The following is a 14,212-nucleotide window of genomic DNA, read 5'->3' as shown; positions in this document are numbered from 1 at the left end:
AGCTCTTTTGCATACAAAAATAAATGAATGCATTTAAAACAAACTCTATTTGCCTCACTATGACTGTGAACAAAATAGATGCTGTTTATTGCTGCTGTTTAAATATTTACAGTCCCCTCTAAAAATGATTGGAGGAGTGAGGACTATGCCTTTGTTTTTTTTGCTGTAAAACATTCGGGTTTGACATGAAAAGACGAGAGATCATTATTTCAGCTTTTATTTCCAGGCCCTCGTTAAATGTAAATGCACCCCCGCATTTTAGTATAGGACGAGAATTAGAGAGAACTTAATACTTAGTGGCCAATGTTGGTTCTTTTAGATGTTGTGGGTTGAAGGAGCTACATTTTCCTCCTCCTCTTGACAACTGAGCAGAGCACAGGTTACCCGGGATCTGTCAAATTATGGATTTGGTTATATATCCCCGCCCTCCCTCATACAACGCGATAAGTCGATAAGGCGGGGCAAATATTGATGTTGGCGCTGCTCGAAGGAATGAGGGAAACTTGGGTAGAAGTTGCCTGGCTGAAGAAGAGAGAGTTCACAGCGGGATTATGGTGGAGAAAGCTACGTTAAGACATGCTCCATCCACGTTCTACACGTACAGTAGAATTTATGCACGTTGTTGTGAATAAATAGAGAAATCCTGCACTGCACTTGATTATCACAGAATCGTTGTATCGCGATATTATTAGTGTCGTATGTATCGTATCAGACTGTGCTTATCTGAACGTCTCTGCTTATTTCCACTGACACCTGCTCAGCTCACTTAAAGATGCGTAAAGTGGCATATTTTGTGTGTGTTCACCTGCAAAGTATGTCTACTATTACATTAAGTACTTACTCTTATGTTTATTACTTCTTTTACATGTGTGTATGGATGGATGGATGAATGAATGTAAGTGAAAGCTCTTAAAAAGGTTTGTTGCACCATGTCCATGTGTACAATGACAAAGAATCTAATCCAGGGAAACTCATGACGTGATAATTGAGTTTTTGTGCCCACGCTCCGTTATTCAACATGCCATACATTTCTTTATCTTCATCATTTCTAACAGCCGTGATCGCAGAACATTCTCGTTGTTGTTCTCTGTGAGAAACAAGCAGAAGAAAAGGAGGAATAACCAAAATGATTTAGTTTGAATGATTACTTTAGTAAATGGAGCCGAAACTGTAAAGTGTAAAATAGTCAGAGTAATTCAGCAATCAGTAGATGATGGATTAATCGTTGCCACATTTATTTTTTGTTCTCATGTATTTTTCATTGGTTTTAATTTGTTAAAAAATAATTTTTCTTAACTCAAGAAATTACTTTGTAGTGCAACTATCTAGGGCTGCAACATTGAATCAAGTACTAAATATATTAGTCCTAAATGTGAATATTTTCTGGTTATTTTGATCCATGTAACAAAGAAATCATTCAAATTGAATCATTATGGTTTGTGGACAAAACAACGTCGTTATTTTTGAGGTTTTGGGAAACACTGATCAACATTTCCTGACAATTTTGGACCAAATGTGTAATCGATTAAGAAATTGATCATGAGCTGCCGCCCTACAACTATCACACATTCAGTCGATGCCCAAACAATCCATCATGTCGGCATCGACCGCTTGTCTTTCGTCGCCTTCTCACTCGCAGTAACAAATTATTTTTATGTCCCAGTTAACAAACAGCTGAGGGAACAGTCAACAGGATCAATCAATGCGAGAAGTCAATTATTTAGTTTCCTTTTCTTTTTTTTTTGTTTTGTTATGTTACTTTGAACATTTTGAGTTATAGCAGTGATAGGAGCGATGAAACATGATGTAAGAGGAGCAGAAGAGCAGGAAATGGAAATGAAAGCAAATCTCCCTCTTGGTGCAGAATATGCTGTGTTTGAACTTGAATCCGTGGGAGTTTGAACTTGGCAGGATGGATATTGGGAGTCTGGACTTGTAAGACTGAGAAGCACGAGTGTAACGTCCTCCATGGCTGACACCGCCAGCCCAGTCTGCGTCCTGTTATCACGCTCCGCAGCACACGCTGTCCCCGGACAAATCAAAACCCCTCGCAGACAAATATGAGATGAAGATTTCAGACCCTTGGAGGCCAAAAAGTGCAAGTTTCATAAAGAGTCTTTAAGAGACGTAAAACTACAAAGACGTTAATAACAAGAGCATGACAGTTATTCACCGTCGGTTACGCCGGCTCTTTACAGAAAAATCAATAATCGTAAATAAAAAAACATCTCAGCCGTCTGTATCTGTTTGCCTCATGCGCTCTCACGTTGTCATGGAATAATAGAATAATGCAGCGGCGTGTCTCTTTCTCTTGCTCGCTCTCTCCATTTCTTTACAAGTGCAGTTGAATGAGGTAGTGACTCGCAGTTAATGTTGACTTCACCGTGTGTGTGTGTGTGTGTGTGTGTGTGTGTTCAGCTGAGAATATTTTTTCATGCTTTATCTTGTTCCACTAAACTCTACTGTCCAACTTCTCACCCTCCTGCACCAAAGTCTGCAGAGAAAACCAAATTTTTAGCTTGCGGGGGACACAGGAGCCGCTGGTCCGCTGCTGCCAGGTTTGGTTAAGATGCGTTCCCTAGGTAACTTTAAACAAAGGATTCCAAACACCAAAGTCACAAAATAACTCATTTAAATTCACTAATGGAGGCACCAGGGGGATCAACTACTCCTGTGTACTGGGATGTAAAATCACAGATTTTGTGCATGGGCTTCGGTGTGGGGGAGTGTGTTGGTTACAAAGCGACGCAAACTTCAGTTTCCCCGTTGGAGAAAGCTGCCCTAAAAGTGAGATAAAGCAACCGACGTATTCCCAGGATATCGTAGAAATAAGCTGGAGTATTTTGTATGACATTAACCTTTTGACTGTGTGTCAGCACCTCATACAACTGTCACTTTAGATGTGAAATGTAGCCGAGACTGATAATGCGACAGGGATGAAGCCATTAAATGCTAATCTCATGCACTGCAACGTCGACATGGATGATTGACTCCAGCCATTTTCTCGTTTTGGAAGACGGATTAGTTTGGTTTTTTGGGGGGGATGACATATTTCAATTTTATGGTTGCTCTTGTGTTTTCCTGGCAGCATTCCTGCACTGCACACAGGAAGTCATTTATTTTATGTCAACTCAAGACAAACAGAGGCGACAGCAACGTTCAGCTAGTTAAGTGAGAACACAAAGAAGTGTCCACGACAAGTGGTCGTTCAGCACTTTGATGGGATAACTGCTTCTTGCCTCCGCCCGCCTTTGTGCTGCTGCTGTATACAAGCAAGTGCTCCCAGAGGGCTCGTACGCACGAGAAAAAGTTTAGGCAAACGTTTTGTATCGTATTGAATTCTTTAATATGCAAAGTAATGATGGAAAATGGTCTTTTGATGGTCTTTATTAACACCCAAAGCTGGTTTAAGCTACAGATTTGCTATTCACCCGTTCACACCCATTCACTCACAAATGTATACAGCGCTTCTCTTTCTATCATTCATCTTACATACCCATTCATACACTGCCAGCACAGCTGTGAGGAGCAACGTGGGGAACATCTAGACCAGCGGAGCTGGGAATCTAACCCACAACCTCTCCACCACAGCCACCGGTCTAACATGACCCATACTCCCACTGGACATCATGTACCCAGCCAGCGTGCAAACTTTTCTGCCATATTTCTTTGACAGCGTTACAGCACCACACACAGGCCTGGCATATACTACAGTGTTAAGAGTTGTTTTTTTTTATATATACTTTATTGAGGATATGTCTCCATTCTGCTGTATTTATAGATTTTCTAGCAAAGACATGCTGCCAAATAAACATTTTAAACACTTTTTAACAGACAACAACTATATGTTTAGTACATTTTAACTGCCAAATCAATAAAAAGTAAAGAAAAGGGATCGTATAGGTTAAGTTCTTTTCCGTGTGGACTAGGCCTAATGGGCAGCTTAAAAATAATTTAAATCCTATCTGTTCACACCAAAGCAAACAGAGACTGCCGAACAACATAACAACAACAACAAAAATCACCTAAAGATTGGCACTGCAGCTTTAAATGAAAGCTGCATCGATCTAAAATGAACCATGTGCGTTAATGTAGAAAATTGAGGATGCAATGCATGGCATCGTCGTCATGGTAATGGCAACGGAATCATGATCAATCAATCTGATGTGTAATTATGTTAAGTATATAACATGGCTACTGGTATAGTAAATGTAATAAATACTAAACCGGGGAGAGTCAATTGATTGAATACTTTCTTCGTGCGCTCGGTGTGGAAACGCGCCCGCCAGCTTCCCTTACAGTTAAATTAATTTACCCTCATATACCAGATATGATTCCATTATCTGACACGACCTTTTTGACATCGATATCCATTTACATTCGTATGCGGGAGAGAGAGAGAGAGAAAAAAAGTGAAATATGCAGCTACGTGGTCGCCGTGGTGTTGATGTTGTGTGTCAGGACTGATTCCTGTGTTCACTCGCCGCGCTCCGGAGCTCATTAGAAAATCAATGAAGTATTCCGTGTGCACTCACAGATTGATTTTTACAGTCAGGATTTATACAACTGTCTTGTTTTGTGCGTGTGTGTGTGTGTGTATGTGATTATAACACAGATCTTCGTCTCGTTTCAGGATCCAGAAGGAGTTAGCAGAAATAACCTTGGACCCGCCGCCAAACTGCAGGTAAGATCCCGATGATGAGTGTGTTTTTGAAAAGGGCCGTTTGCTCTGACACCCGAGGCTCTTCAGTGTGTGTGTGTGTGTTTGTGTGTGTGTGTGTGTGTGTGTGTGTGTGTTAAGCCCTATTCTATTTGGTCCACGGAAGTCCTGAGGGCTTCACAGAGAAATCTGGGTGTTTTTTTCCTGTTTTTTAAGTGAATGTCGACGTGCAGGAGTAGTTCACTGGTTACCAGTTCATTTTAGAAGACATTTTAAAGGCGACATAGACCGGAAGCTCCAATTAACGCTGCGTTTGTGTGTGTATCTGCGTCATTACCTCGTTTATGAAACCCTAAAGTTTCAGAACAAACAGTTCAGCCACTGCTGAGAAAATAGTGTTGTATTGTTTTCCTGGGCTCTGCGAAGTGGATCGGCACTTCCCTATGCTGATGATGTCATCAGAAATCCTCACCACTCCTCTCACCACCTCCTGGTGCGGGCACTAGTCCGGGCACATCCGGTTGCGTACATTCAACCGCAGAAGAAGAAGAACTACTCTTGTTGTAGCTGCTGAGATGCAGAGCATCCACCGTGCCAGAGGGGGAGCTGTGTATCTGAGAGCTTGCCTATCTATTACGTCACTTCCAGGTACCTGGCCAATCACAGGACAGTGGGAAAGCTCTCGTTGGCTGGCCAATCACAACACAGTCCACGTTCTGGGGGTGTGGTTTTGATCTGAAACGGCGCGGCTGACGAGAGCGTCAGTGAGGAGATATTTTGATCGGCTCGTTTGCAGCGACTGGGAGGTTTTTAACCATGAAAACAAGTTAATATATGTAAGTAGACCATAACTAACATATATGTGCTATACCAGCATTCGATGTCACCTTTAAGGTCCTTGTTACTTCTTTTAGAGCTTTAAATGGTCAGGCTCCTTCAGACCCTGCTGATCTGCTGCACCTTTACTCCCCAAGTCTTCATCTCAGGTCAGCAGATCAGAGGCGGATCAGTGGTTAGGACCAAGAAACTAATGGACTAATGAATGAATCAGTTATAAAAACGATGAATTAGTCGCCACTATATCTCTCAGTTAAAAAAAAAAGATTGCAACAGTTGTTTCTTGTCCTGAGGTCAGATACCACCATCGCATGCTGCCTTTTCTATTTTGGATGAAATGATGAATCAGTTCATTGAGCCAGTGAGTGATGTTTTATTGTATCAGTAGATATTTTTTTTGTATCGTTGATGCAGACGAAGATCATTTTCTCACCCATCAGAATCACACCATTAATCTGTCATGGCTGTTTGCAGTGTAAATAAACAGCCAAGTGTTTTTATCCGTCGGACCTGGAGCGATGACTCCGGCACCTGCCGGCTGTTTGTCAGCTCCCCAATCTCAAAGACGAGGCTAATCTGGCTGAAGCAAGCCATTATGTTTCCTGACAAAGAGCCAAGCAGCAGAAGGGGGAATGAAATTTCATGGGCAGACACTTCTATAGAGACTGACACGTCTGTGTTCTTCCCTGAAGAATGTTCACACTGAAAAAGGCCCCTGTGACAAATGGATGGAGCGCGGCTGCAGTCGGGGGAATCTTCAGTCACGAGTGACAAACTGGGCTCAGGCGACTCGGGCGTTTTTCAGCGGGAGTCGGGGCTCGCACACACGAGAACAAGATCAGGAGAATTTGCCAACGTTTTTATCGATTTGGCTTTTTATCCTCACAAAACCGGCGTTTAGGTTCAAAGGGTCTCAGAGAGAAAACAGCGGAGGATGTCATTGCCCGACCTCTTGCTGTTGCATTCTGACTTTGATTTTAATGTATTGCTATGCCTTTGTAAAGCACTTTGAGTTGTGTATGAATAGTGCTATATGCACAGGCTCCTCTTCATTTGAGGTGTATTTCTGTGACAGCGATACAGCGCCACATACAGGCCAGGCATATACAACAAAGGAAATGGTCCAGGATCCTCTGTTTGATCGTACGTGTTGCTCGTAAGTTGTTTTCCTAATGATGATGTGATTAAAGCAAGGACACGGTGAAAAGGAGAATTCAAATAGGCAAAGTAGGGACCTTGGAGTTTTTCCACACTAAGAAAATGTTATGGTTTCAGCCTTTTTTACCACATGGAAACTTAGAAGACAAGGCAGTCAGAGATGGCAGACTTCACCCCATTCACACAACAAGCCCCTGGTGGTCTCTGCTTGTCAAATTGGCAAGTGTGGCAAGTGTGGAAACACAAACGAACGGACAGACAGACAGAGCCACCAAAAAAAAAAAACCCACTTCCACTCCGTGGGATGAAGTAACGAGTCCCAGAGTGAAAAAAACTCAAATTTCGTGTAGACTAACAATTTGCAACTTGAGGAGAAATTATAGCCTGACCTCTTCACCATCACTGCCTTCTTCCTGTGTTTGTAGTTTGTGCTTAAGTTTGCATCATATTCTACCTTTTGGTGTTTTTCTGTGGCAGCATTACAGCGCCACATGCAGGCCCGGCATATATACCACAGCATTTAGAGGCGCTTTGGGCATGTGTAGGAAATAATTTAAACTAATGACTGAATAGGATACTATCTCTAGCGCCCTCTATGATGAAGAAGTTTATCTACATCTGTATGACAAATATTCTGTTCATTTCCCTACAGAAGAGACTAAATGAGCTCTGCAATTGGGCACAGGGGAAAAACTTGTATTTCTAGATTATTGGTTATCGGCCCAAGGAATTTTAATACATTTTATTTTCATTGTGGACTGGCAGAAACGGGTAAAAATATCTGAAACTAAACTCCTTCAAGCGACAAAGAAGGCACCAAGAAAGCAAAAAAAACTACTCAGAAAAATGACTTCCAGATCACAAAACAAGAGTGTAGGAAAAAGGGAAGTTTCTGTGTGGACAAGGCCTCGCACATCCAAAGCGCCGGTGCTACTTGAAATGTAGATCTCTGCATTCATGCGCCCCTTCGGGGTATTTACCTCACTCTTAAACGGTCCTCAGTTCCCCCACAAGGCTGTCACATCCCCGGTGTTTGATTTAACCACAGCGACTGTTCTCGTGAACGTTTCTGACGGGATGAATTTCCTCACACACAAAAGACTTCACGTCTCCTCAGCCCTTTCTTCACCTGCTAATTGATGTGACAGTGTTAAATAGGCTGTGTTCACAGAGAGACATCAGATGTGAGGGGGGGTTATGAGGGGACGCTGTGATGCGGCTCATTACCCCACAGGCTTCAGCTTCTTCTGTTCTGTTTTGTTTTGTTTTTTTTCCTCCTCCCGGCAGAATATAACGCAGCTCATGATCACAGCAGATCCGCCTCACATCCTCTCTGGCTCATTTTCTGCATTCCCTTCCTCAGTAGAAAAGGAAAAGTGCTGTTTCCCTCCTGGGAGTCGTTTTTCTCGAAGACTGCGTGTTTGGCTTTTCTTTGGTTCGGCTTAAAATGGAATTAGTGGAAAAGAAAATTTGGAGCCGCATCAGGATTTTTTATTTTCATCAGTCTCTTTAATCATCCTTGTCACACTGCCAGAGAGTAATTAATTCAACGTGACAAACACTGCAAATATGTATGTAAATAGCCCTCACATCAGATACATTATATTAGCCCAGTGCTTAGTAGCCTTCCTGGCTCTGTGTGTGTGTGTGTGTGTGTGTGTAAGTGTTGTCTTTTCTATAATTACCATATCCTTTCATGATAGTCCTGGCAGCATTTTAATAAGAATCCCCTATTAGAGTAGGTTTGGATTCTAGGGCTGCAGCTAATGAATATTTTCTCAATCAATTAATATTCAAAAATATTATGTCTTAATGATTTATTTGTTACATGAAGCCAAGGAACCCGAAAAATCTGAAAATGTGATTTAAAACCCTAACCCAAGCCCCCTATAATGTAAAATGTAACATGTAACATTAGAGTTATGGTTAACATTAGACCAGTAGTAGATATGGTTATGGTAAGATGTCTTGTGAAGGTATGGAAAACAGACTGTGTGTATTGTGGTTAAGCTTTGTGTGTGTGTGTGTGTGTTGTGGCCCCTGTAGCAGCCCAGCAGGCTTCAGTAGCTGTAGTTTTGTCCTGTCAGATGAACTGAAGGAGAACCAGTTTGTTATTAGGAAACATCCTGCAGTGAATCAGCCGTCTGCAGAGCTCACCTGCTGTTCAGCAGCTTCTCTCTCTGCTCACACTGAAACCTCCAACTCACAAAACCGTGAGAGGAAAGAGGATGTAGTTGTGATGTGTGATCACAACCACAAAGACATCCATGCATCCATTATCTGTCATGAGAACTGCAGAAAAAAAACACCCAACAACATCACTTAAATTGGTAACACCTTCATGAATTAAAGCCGTCGTGTGTAACTTTCAGGAAACCTTGATGGGCGAACAGCAAAGAAACCAGAACATTTAAGAAGCTGAAAAACCTTAAAGCTTGTTGTAATTATTAAACGAAGCGATCAAACCGATGAATCGATTATCAAAATAGTGAACAATTCCTTTAGTTGTCGATTAATAATCAATACATTGTTACAACCCTCGGCTGTTACGGTCAAACAAGTTCACACATTGTTGATTAAGTCGTATCATCTGATCCTGTGATTCCATACACACAAGCTCTTAGAGAGTGATACAGCGCCACCTACGGAGGCAGAGTCGGATGTACACAGCCAATAAATCGATTTTCGAAAATGGAGTCTGTGCATTGACTCTGTGTTTACTCTATGTAAACTCGACGCACAAATTTGTGCCGCATCCATTGTGAACAGAGCAAGAGTCTGACTACGGTCTTAGCTCAATGACGTTTATGGCTCATATAAACGTGCCAACTGTGTTCCTACTTCCTGTCAGAACTCGTGCTGCAGCGAGTTGAATTAACTTGAGGGTTTCAACAAACTCATTGGAACATCCTGACAGTAAGGACTTTGCAGTAATCCAATCTAGATTGAACAAATGCAGTGTAACCTTGAGCTCGGACAAGGAAAGAGACGCTGATGTTTCCGCTGTTTGAAGTGTGACACGTGACTCGTGTACAGATACACATCTGTGACTACAAAGCAGAGAGAGAGAGAGAGAGAGAGAGAGAGAGAGAGGGAGAGACCATCTTATTTCATCATTTCACTGTTATCCTGAAACAGCCTGTTGTCATTGTCATTATCCCAAATCACCCACCGTCAGCAGGGAGCTCCAATTCTAACTGCCTGTGAACTTGGTGGGAATCTTGACGTACATCAGGATTCAATTTGATTTAATACAGAAGGCTGTGAGTTAATTATGAAAGAGTTATTGATGCATCTGGAATATTTAGGGCCCAAGCTCCGTGCGGTATGTTTATTTTTCTTTGAAAACAGTGTGTTTAACAGTCCATATTTAAGTATTTGCTTCTGTACAACAGTGTGCCTCAAAAAGCAACTTTCCGTTGGAGTTGTCTCGACTCTATTTCTGGAAAATGGGTCCCTGAGTGACACGAAAAAAACCAAGAAAACGGCCCCCTTGCATTTTTGTGTATATTTAGGAATATGCAACTTTGGGAAAGTGTTGCTGTGTTTCCGTGGCAGCGCTACAGCTTACACCTACAGGACAGCATTTACAGTCGGTTTGGCGTGTATGAAGACATTTCTTGAAATGATACCATGTTTATTGTGGAATATCAATTCACTGATCCTGCTCGTGATTCTATAAAAACACTGGAAGTGCAGTACCGGCTCTCTCCTCATTGATTTAAATAGAATCCATGGTCTTGTTAGCTCAAAATAACTGCCTGGAGGCGTTGCTAAGATGGCGGCTGACTGTTGAGACTTGCCTGATGATGACACGGGTGTAAATCACTGCTGTTGTGAGAACTGACTCTACAGCTACGTTTCCACCTCCTCATTCATTTAATCCCCCTTTTCTTGTCTGCAGTTAGTTACAGCTGACTAAGCCTATCTCTCTATCTCGCGCTATCTCTCTCCATGTGTGTGTTTGTGCGTGCGTGCGTGCATGTGTGTGCACGCGCTGTAAGAAGTTACTGCAGTGTCTTTCTGCTAAAGACCAGGACAGCATATCTAACGAGAGCCTAATCATTCATCCACACAGTGAGACATGATGTGCATAACTGATGATACATACACACACACACACAAACTTGTTTTTACATCTTACTGCAGACACATCATAGACATTCCCTAGCCCCTTACCCTAACTGTAGCTATCACAATTAGCCCTTAACTTAAACCCAATTCTAACCCTAATCCTAAATCCTAAGACCTTTAAAGTTGTGGGGCCAAGACAAAATGTCCCCACAAGGTCAAAATGTCCTCACAAAGATATAAATAACACACAGTCTGATTTCCATGTCTTCAGAGGACAGGACCTTACATTGACTTGCATTAATAATGTAATAGTTTATGTTATGGGGACTTGATTTTGGTCCCTATAAGGAAGACAAGTCCCCATAATGTGACTGTGTAAACAGATGTAGGTCCCCACAACATACGTAATAACTGGAACACACACACACACACACACAGACACACACACACTCACAGCTGTTTGTCTTAGGACACTGCACTGACTTCTATTTAATTGGACAGCGTGACCAAAGCATTAACCTTAACCAGTTAATGCCTAACCTTAACTTAACCACAATTAAAATCTCAGTCCTAAACTTAGCCAGTAGGTCAGAAATGAGGTTCTGCTTCATTAGGACCAGGTTTTGGTCTCCATGGCGGATCATGGTGCTGACAAGTTGGTGTTTATGCCAGAAAATGTCCTACTTTGTACATCCTTGTACAGCATCCTGGTAAGGACACTATGGATATAAGGACACAATGCATTACCAAGCCTTAACCGTAACTTAATTTAACTTAACCCTAAAATCTTAACCCTTAAAAAGCCCTTTAAAGTTGTTAAGACCAGCCAAAATGTCCTCACAGTCTACTACTATTACACACACGCACACAGACTTCCTGGGTATCATCCATGATGTGCTACATCCAGCAATTACTGGCCTGTTTTTAATCTAATTTTCTAAAGTGTAAATGTTGTCCACCTCTGATGCAATGTCCTCTCCCTGACTCCAGCTACATTACATCTATATTAAAATACACACATTTTATTGCTCAGTGTATTTTTTATTATTTTTTTACATTAAAAAAGGGGACAGTTGAACGACAGCGGAGAGACAGGAACAGTCCCGCCTCCTTATCTGCCCGCTTTGTTACAGCTTTAACAACCGGTTGTGAGGTAGGGGAGATAAGGTGAAGATGCTCTTACAACAGTCAGTGTGAATACCTGAGGCTGGTGCCACCACAGTGAGTGAGTGAGTGAGTGAGTGAGTGAGTGAGTGAGTGAGTGAGAGGCCTCAGGAAAAGCCTGACAGAAACATCACACAGTGTTTGTGTTTGTCGTTGTTTTTCTTTCTTCTCTGTGTCAGCTATTGATACTTTACACACAAACACGTGGCACTTTTTAGATTGCAAAAAATAACTAATGCACAATTCTATTATTTATATTTTTATGGTCAGTATTTCACAATATTTGTGACAGTATTTCACAGAATCTCACGATAAAAGTGTCTATTTTGACGTGAAACATGTATAGTTTACAATAAAAATATTTCTGATGCAAAATTAATGAAGTAATTGATTAATTTTGCATCAGAAATGCAGAAACTGGACCTTTTTTAAATTGAGTTAAACTCAGTGAATGAACCTGACAAGTTTGCCAACACTGATTTAAAGTGTGAAACCGTTAACAGAACAAACCGTGAGAGGTTAAAATGTTCATATTAAACATTTCTCTACAGTCTTGTGCAGTTGTCGGGGAGGTTGTGGACTCTGTGAATTTGTATTCTTGAACTGATTCTGGCTCCGTGTGGGTTTGCTCCCAGGGAGGTTTCCTCTGTTTATTTTCCATTTCTCAAATCCAGCCAAGGCGTCTCTAAACTGCAGTGTTGCTGAATCAATAGTGCAGTGAGAGCCAGGCTGCACCCACATGCTCCACTGTTGTAGCACACACACACTTCACAGCCGCCTTAAACTCTGACTGCAATGTGTTTCGGGGCCTGTACACACGAGAACGAGTCCAGGAGAATCTGCTCACGTTTCTTATTCTGTTGGCTTTCTATTCACATGGAATCAGCTTTTTTTGGGAGCTCTCCAAAGCTGTTTTTGTGTTAACAGTCCATGTGCAACTTTGGTAAAAGATAATGTCACAGTTCCACCTCTCTCTCTTGCTCGCAAATTTGTTGTCGCGATCTTTACCATCATCATTTTCTTCTTTTTGTGTTTGGTCTATTTGCTTAGTTTCGTCATCATTTAATCTGCCGATTGTTTCTTTAATTTGTTTGTTGTTTGGTCCATGAACTGTCAGACAATGTTGAAAAATATAGGTCTTGTTTTTGGTCCACAAACCATTTTTCAGTTTAAATGATTTCTGTGTTAAATGGAGCTGAAAAATCAGAATGCTTGTTTGATATAAAAAAAACAATACCCCAACAGATTTGATTTTTTAAAATATTTGCAGATTCATTTAGTAACACAGGTTGTATCAATCACAATAAAATAACATCTTCAATGTTTGTTGATGCCTTCAAATTGGCACTGCCCTCTAGAGGAAGTATTGCTTAATGTGCATACCAACACAAAAGATGCATGGAGGTGTGTAAGGTAGAGACAGCAATAAACGAGTATAAATGGGGCTAATTTACACCTTTAAAAACCCTCTTCAAAATATCCAGCATAGAAGCACATCAGACATTCTAAATGAATTAACAAGTTGTCCAGAGGTTGTTGTGTCCTCTGTGCTCACCAGAAGACAACAGTGACGTTATCTTGTTTTGAGGGGGCAATTGAGGACACAAATAATCTAAATTCTACTCTTGAGAGGACAATTGTGACACTAAAGCCTCTGAAAATAGGCGTGTATATGTACGTACATGTGGTTCTATACGGATTAGTGGTCGGTCAAAATATATATATATATATATATATATATACAGCTTTTGGGGAAGTCTGTATGTATGTTTATGTATGAAGACATTTCTTGAAACAGTATCGTGTTTCAAGAAAAAGATCACGCAGGAAAAGTTGTGTTTCCGTGTGGATAAGACCTCGGTCAGCAGACAAAGTTTTCTTTCAGTATCTCTCGTGGATTACGTTCCAAATCATCCCTTGTCTTTGCCTCAGGCAGCTCTGATCCCTCTCTGCTGCATATCTGAAAAGTATCTGTAGCCTATATCAGAGAGCCCCGAAGAGTGTTTACATTTGCCTGTCATTGCCACACACACACATATACACGCACGTCTGCCCTTGATAAGATTAATTAACAGCTCAGTGGAAAGATAGTTGGACTTTCAAGGTAGCTGCCGCTACTGCGGCGGACCCACTGTAGGTCACCTGCATGCCAGATGCAGTGATATGGAGCCTGTGGGAACCATTCACGCTACTCGCCTTTCAATTCTGATACCAGCCTCTGCACGGGCAAGGCCCTGAGCTGCCATTAATCAGACGGTACGTCTCAGAGGAAGCCACAGCGCGGTGGTGGGGGGTGGCACATTTTTCCCGTACCTTGCA

General features: G+C 41.6%; 1 protein-coding gene across 2 annotated transcripts in view; it reads left to right on the top strand.

Annotated features, from left to right (window-relative positions):
* LOC131447807 (ubiquitin-conjugating enzyme E2 E2-like) overlaps positions 1 to 14,212 on the top strand; it is a 38,991-nt gene that overhangs the window by 2,142 nt on the left and 22,637 nt on the right. For both annotated transcript variants that reach the window (XM_058619877.1, XM_058619878.1), the window contains exon 3: positions 4,634 to 4,684. In XM_058619877.1, coding sequence (XP_058475860.1) covers positions 4,634 to 4,684 — 51 coding nt within the window. The remainder of the gene's footprint in view (positions 1 to 4,633; positions 4,685 to 14,212) is intronic.

Source organism: Solea solea, chromosome 20 (assembly GCF_958295425.1).
Source record: "Solea solea chromosome 20, fSolSol10.1, whole genome shotgun sequence".
In the NCBI taxonomy this organism is placed as follows: domain Eukaryota; kingdom Metazoa; phylum Chordata; class Actinopteri; order Pleuronectiformes; family Soleidae; genus Solea; species Solea solea.
The sequence above is the reverse complement of the archived record's forward strand: the minus strand, read 5'-3'. Positions and strand labels throughout refer to the sequence as shown.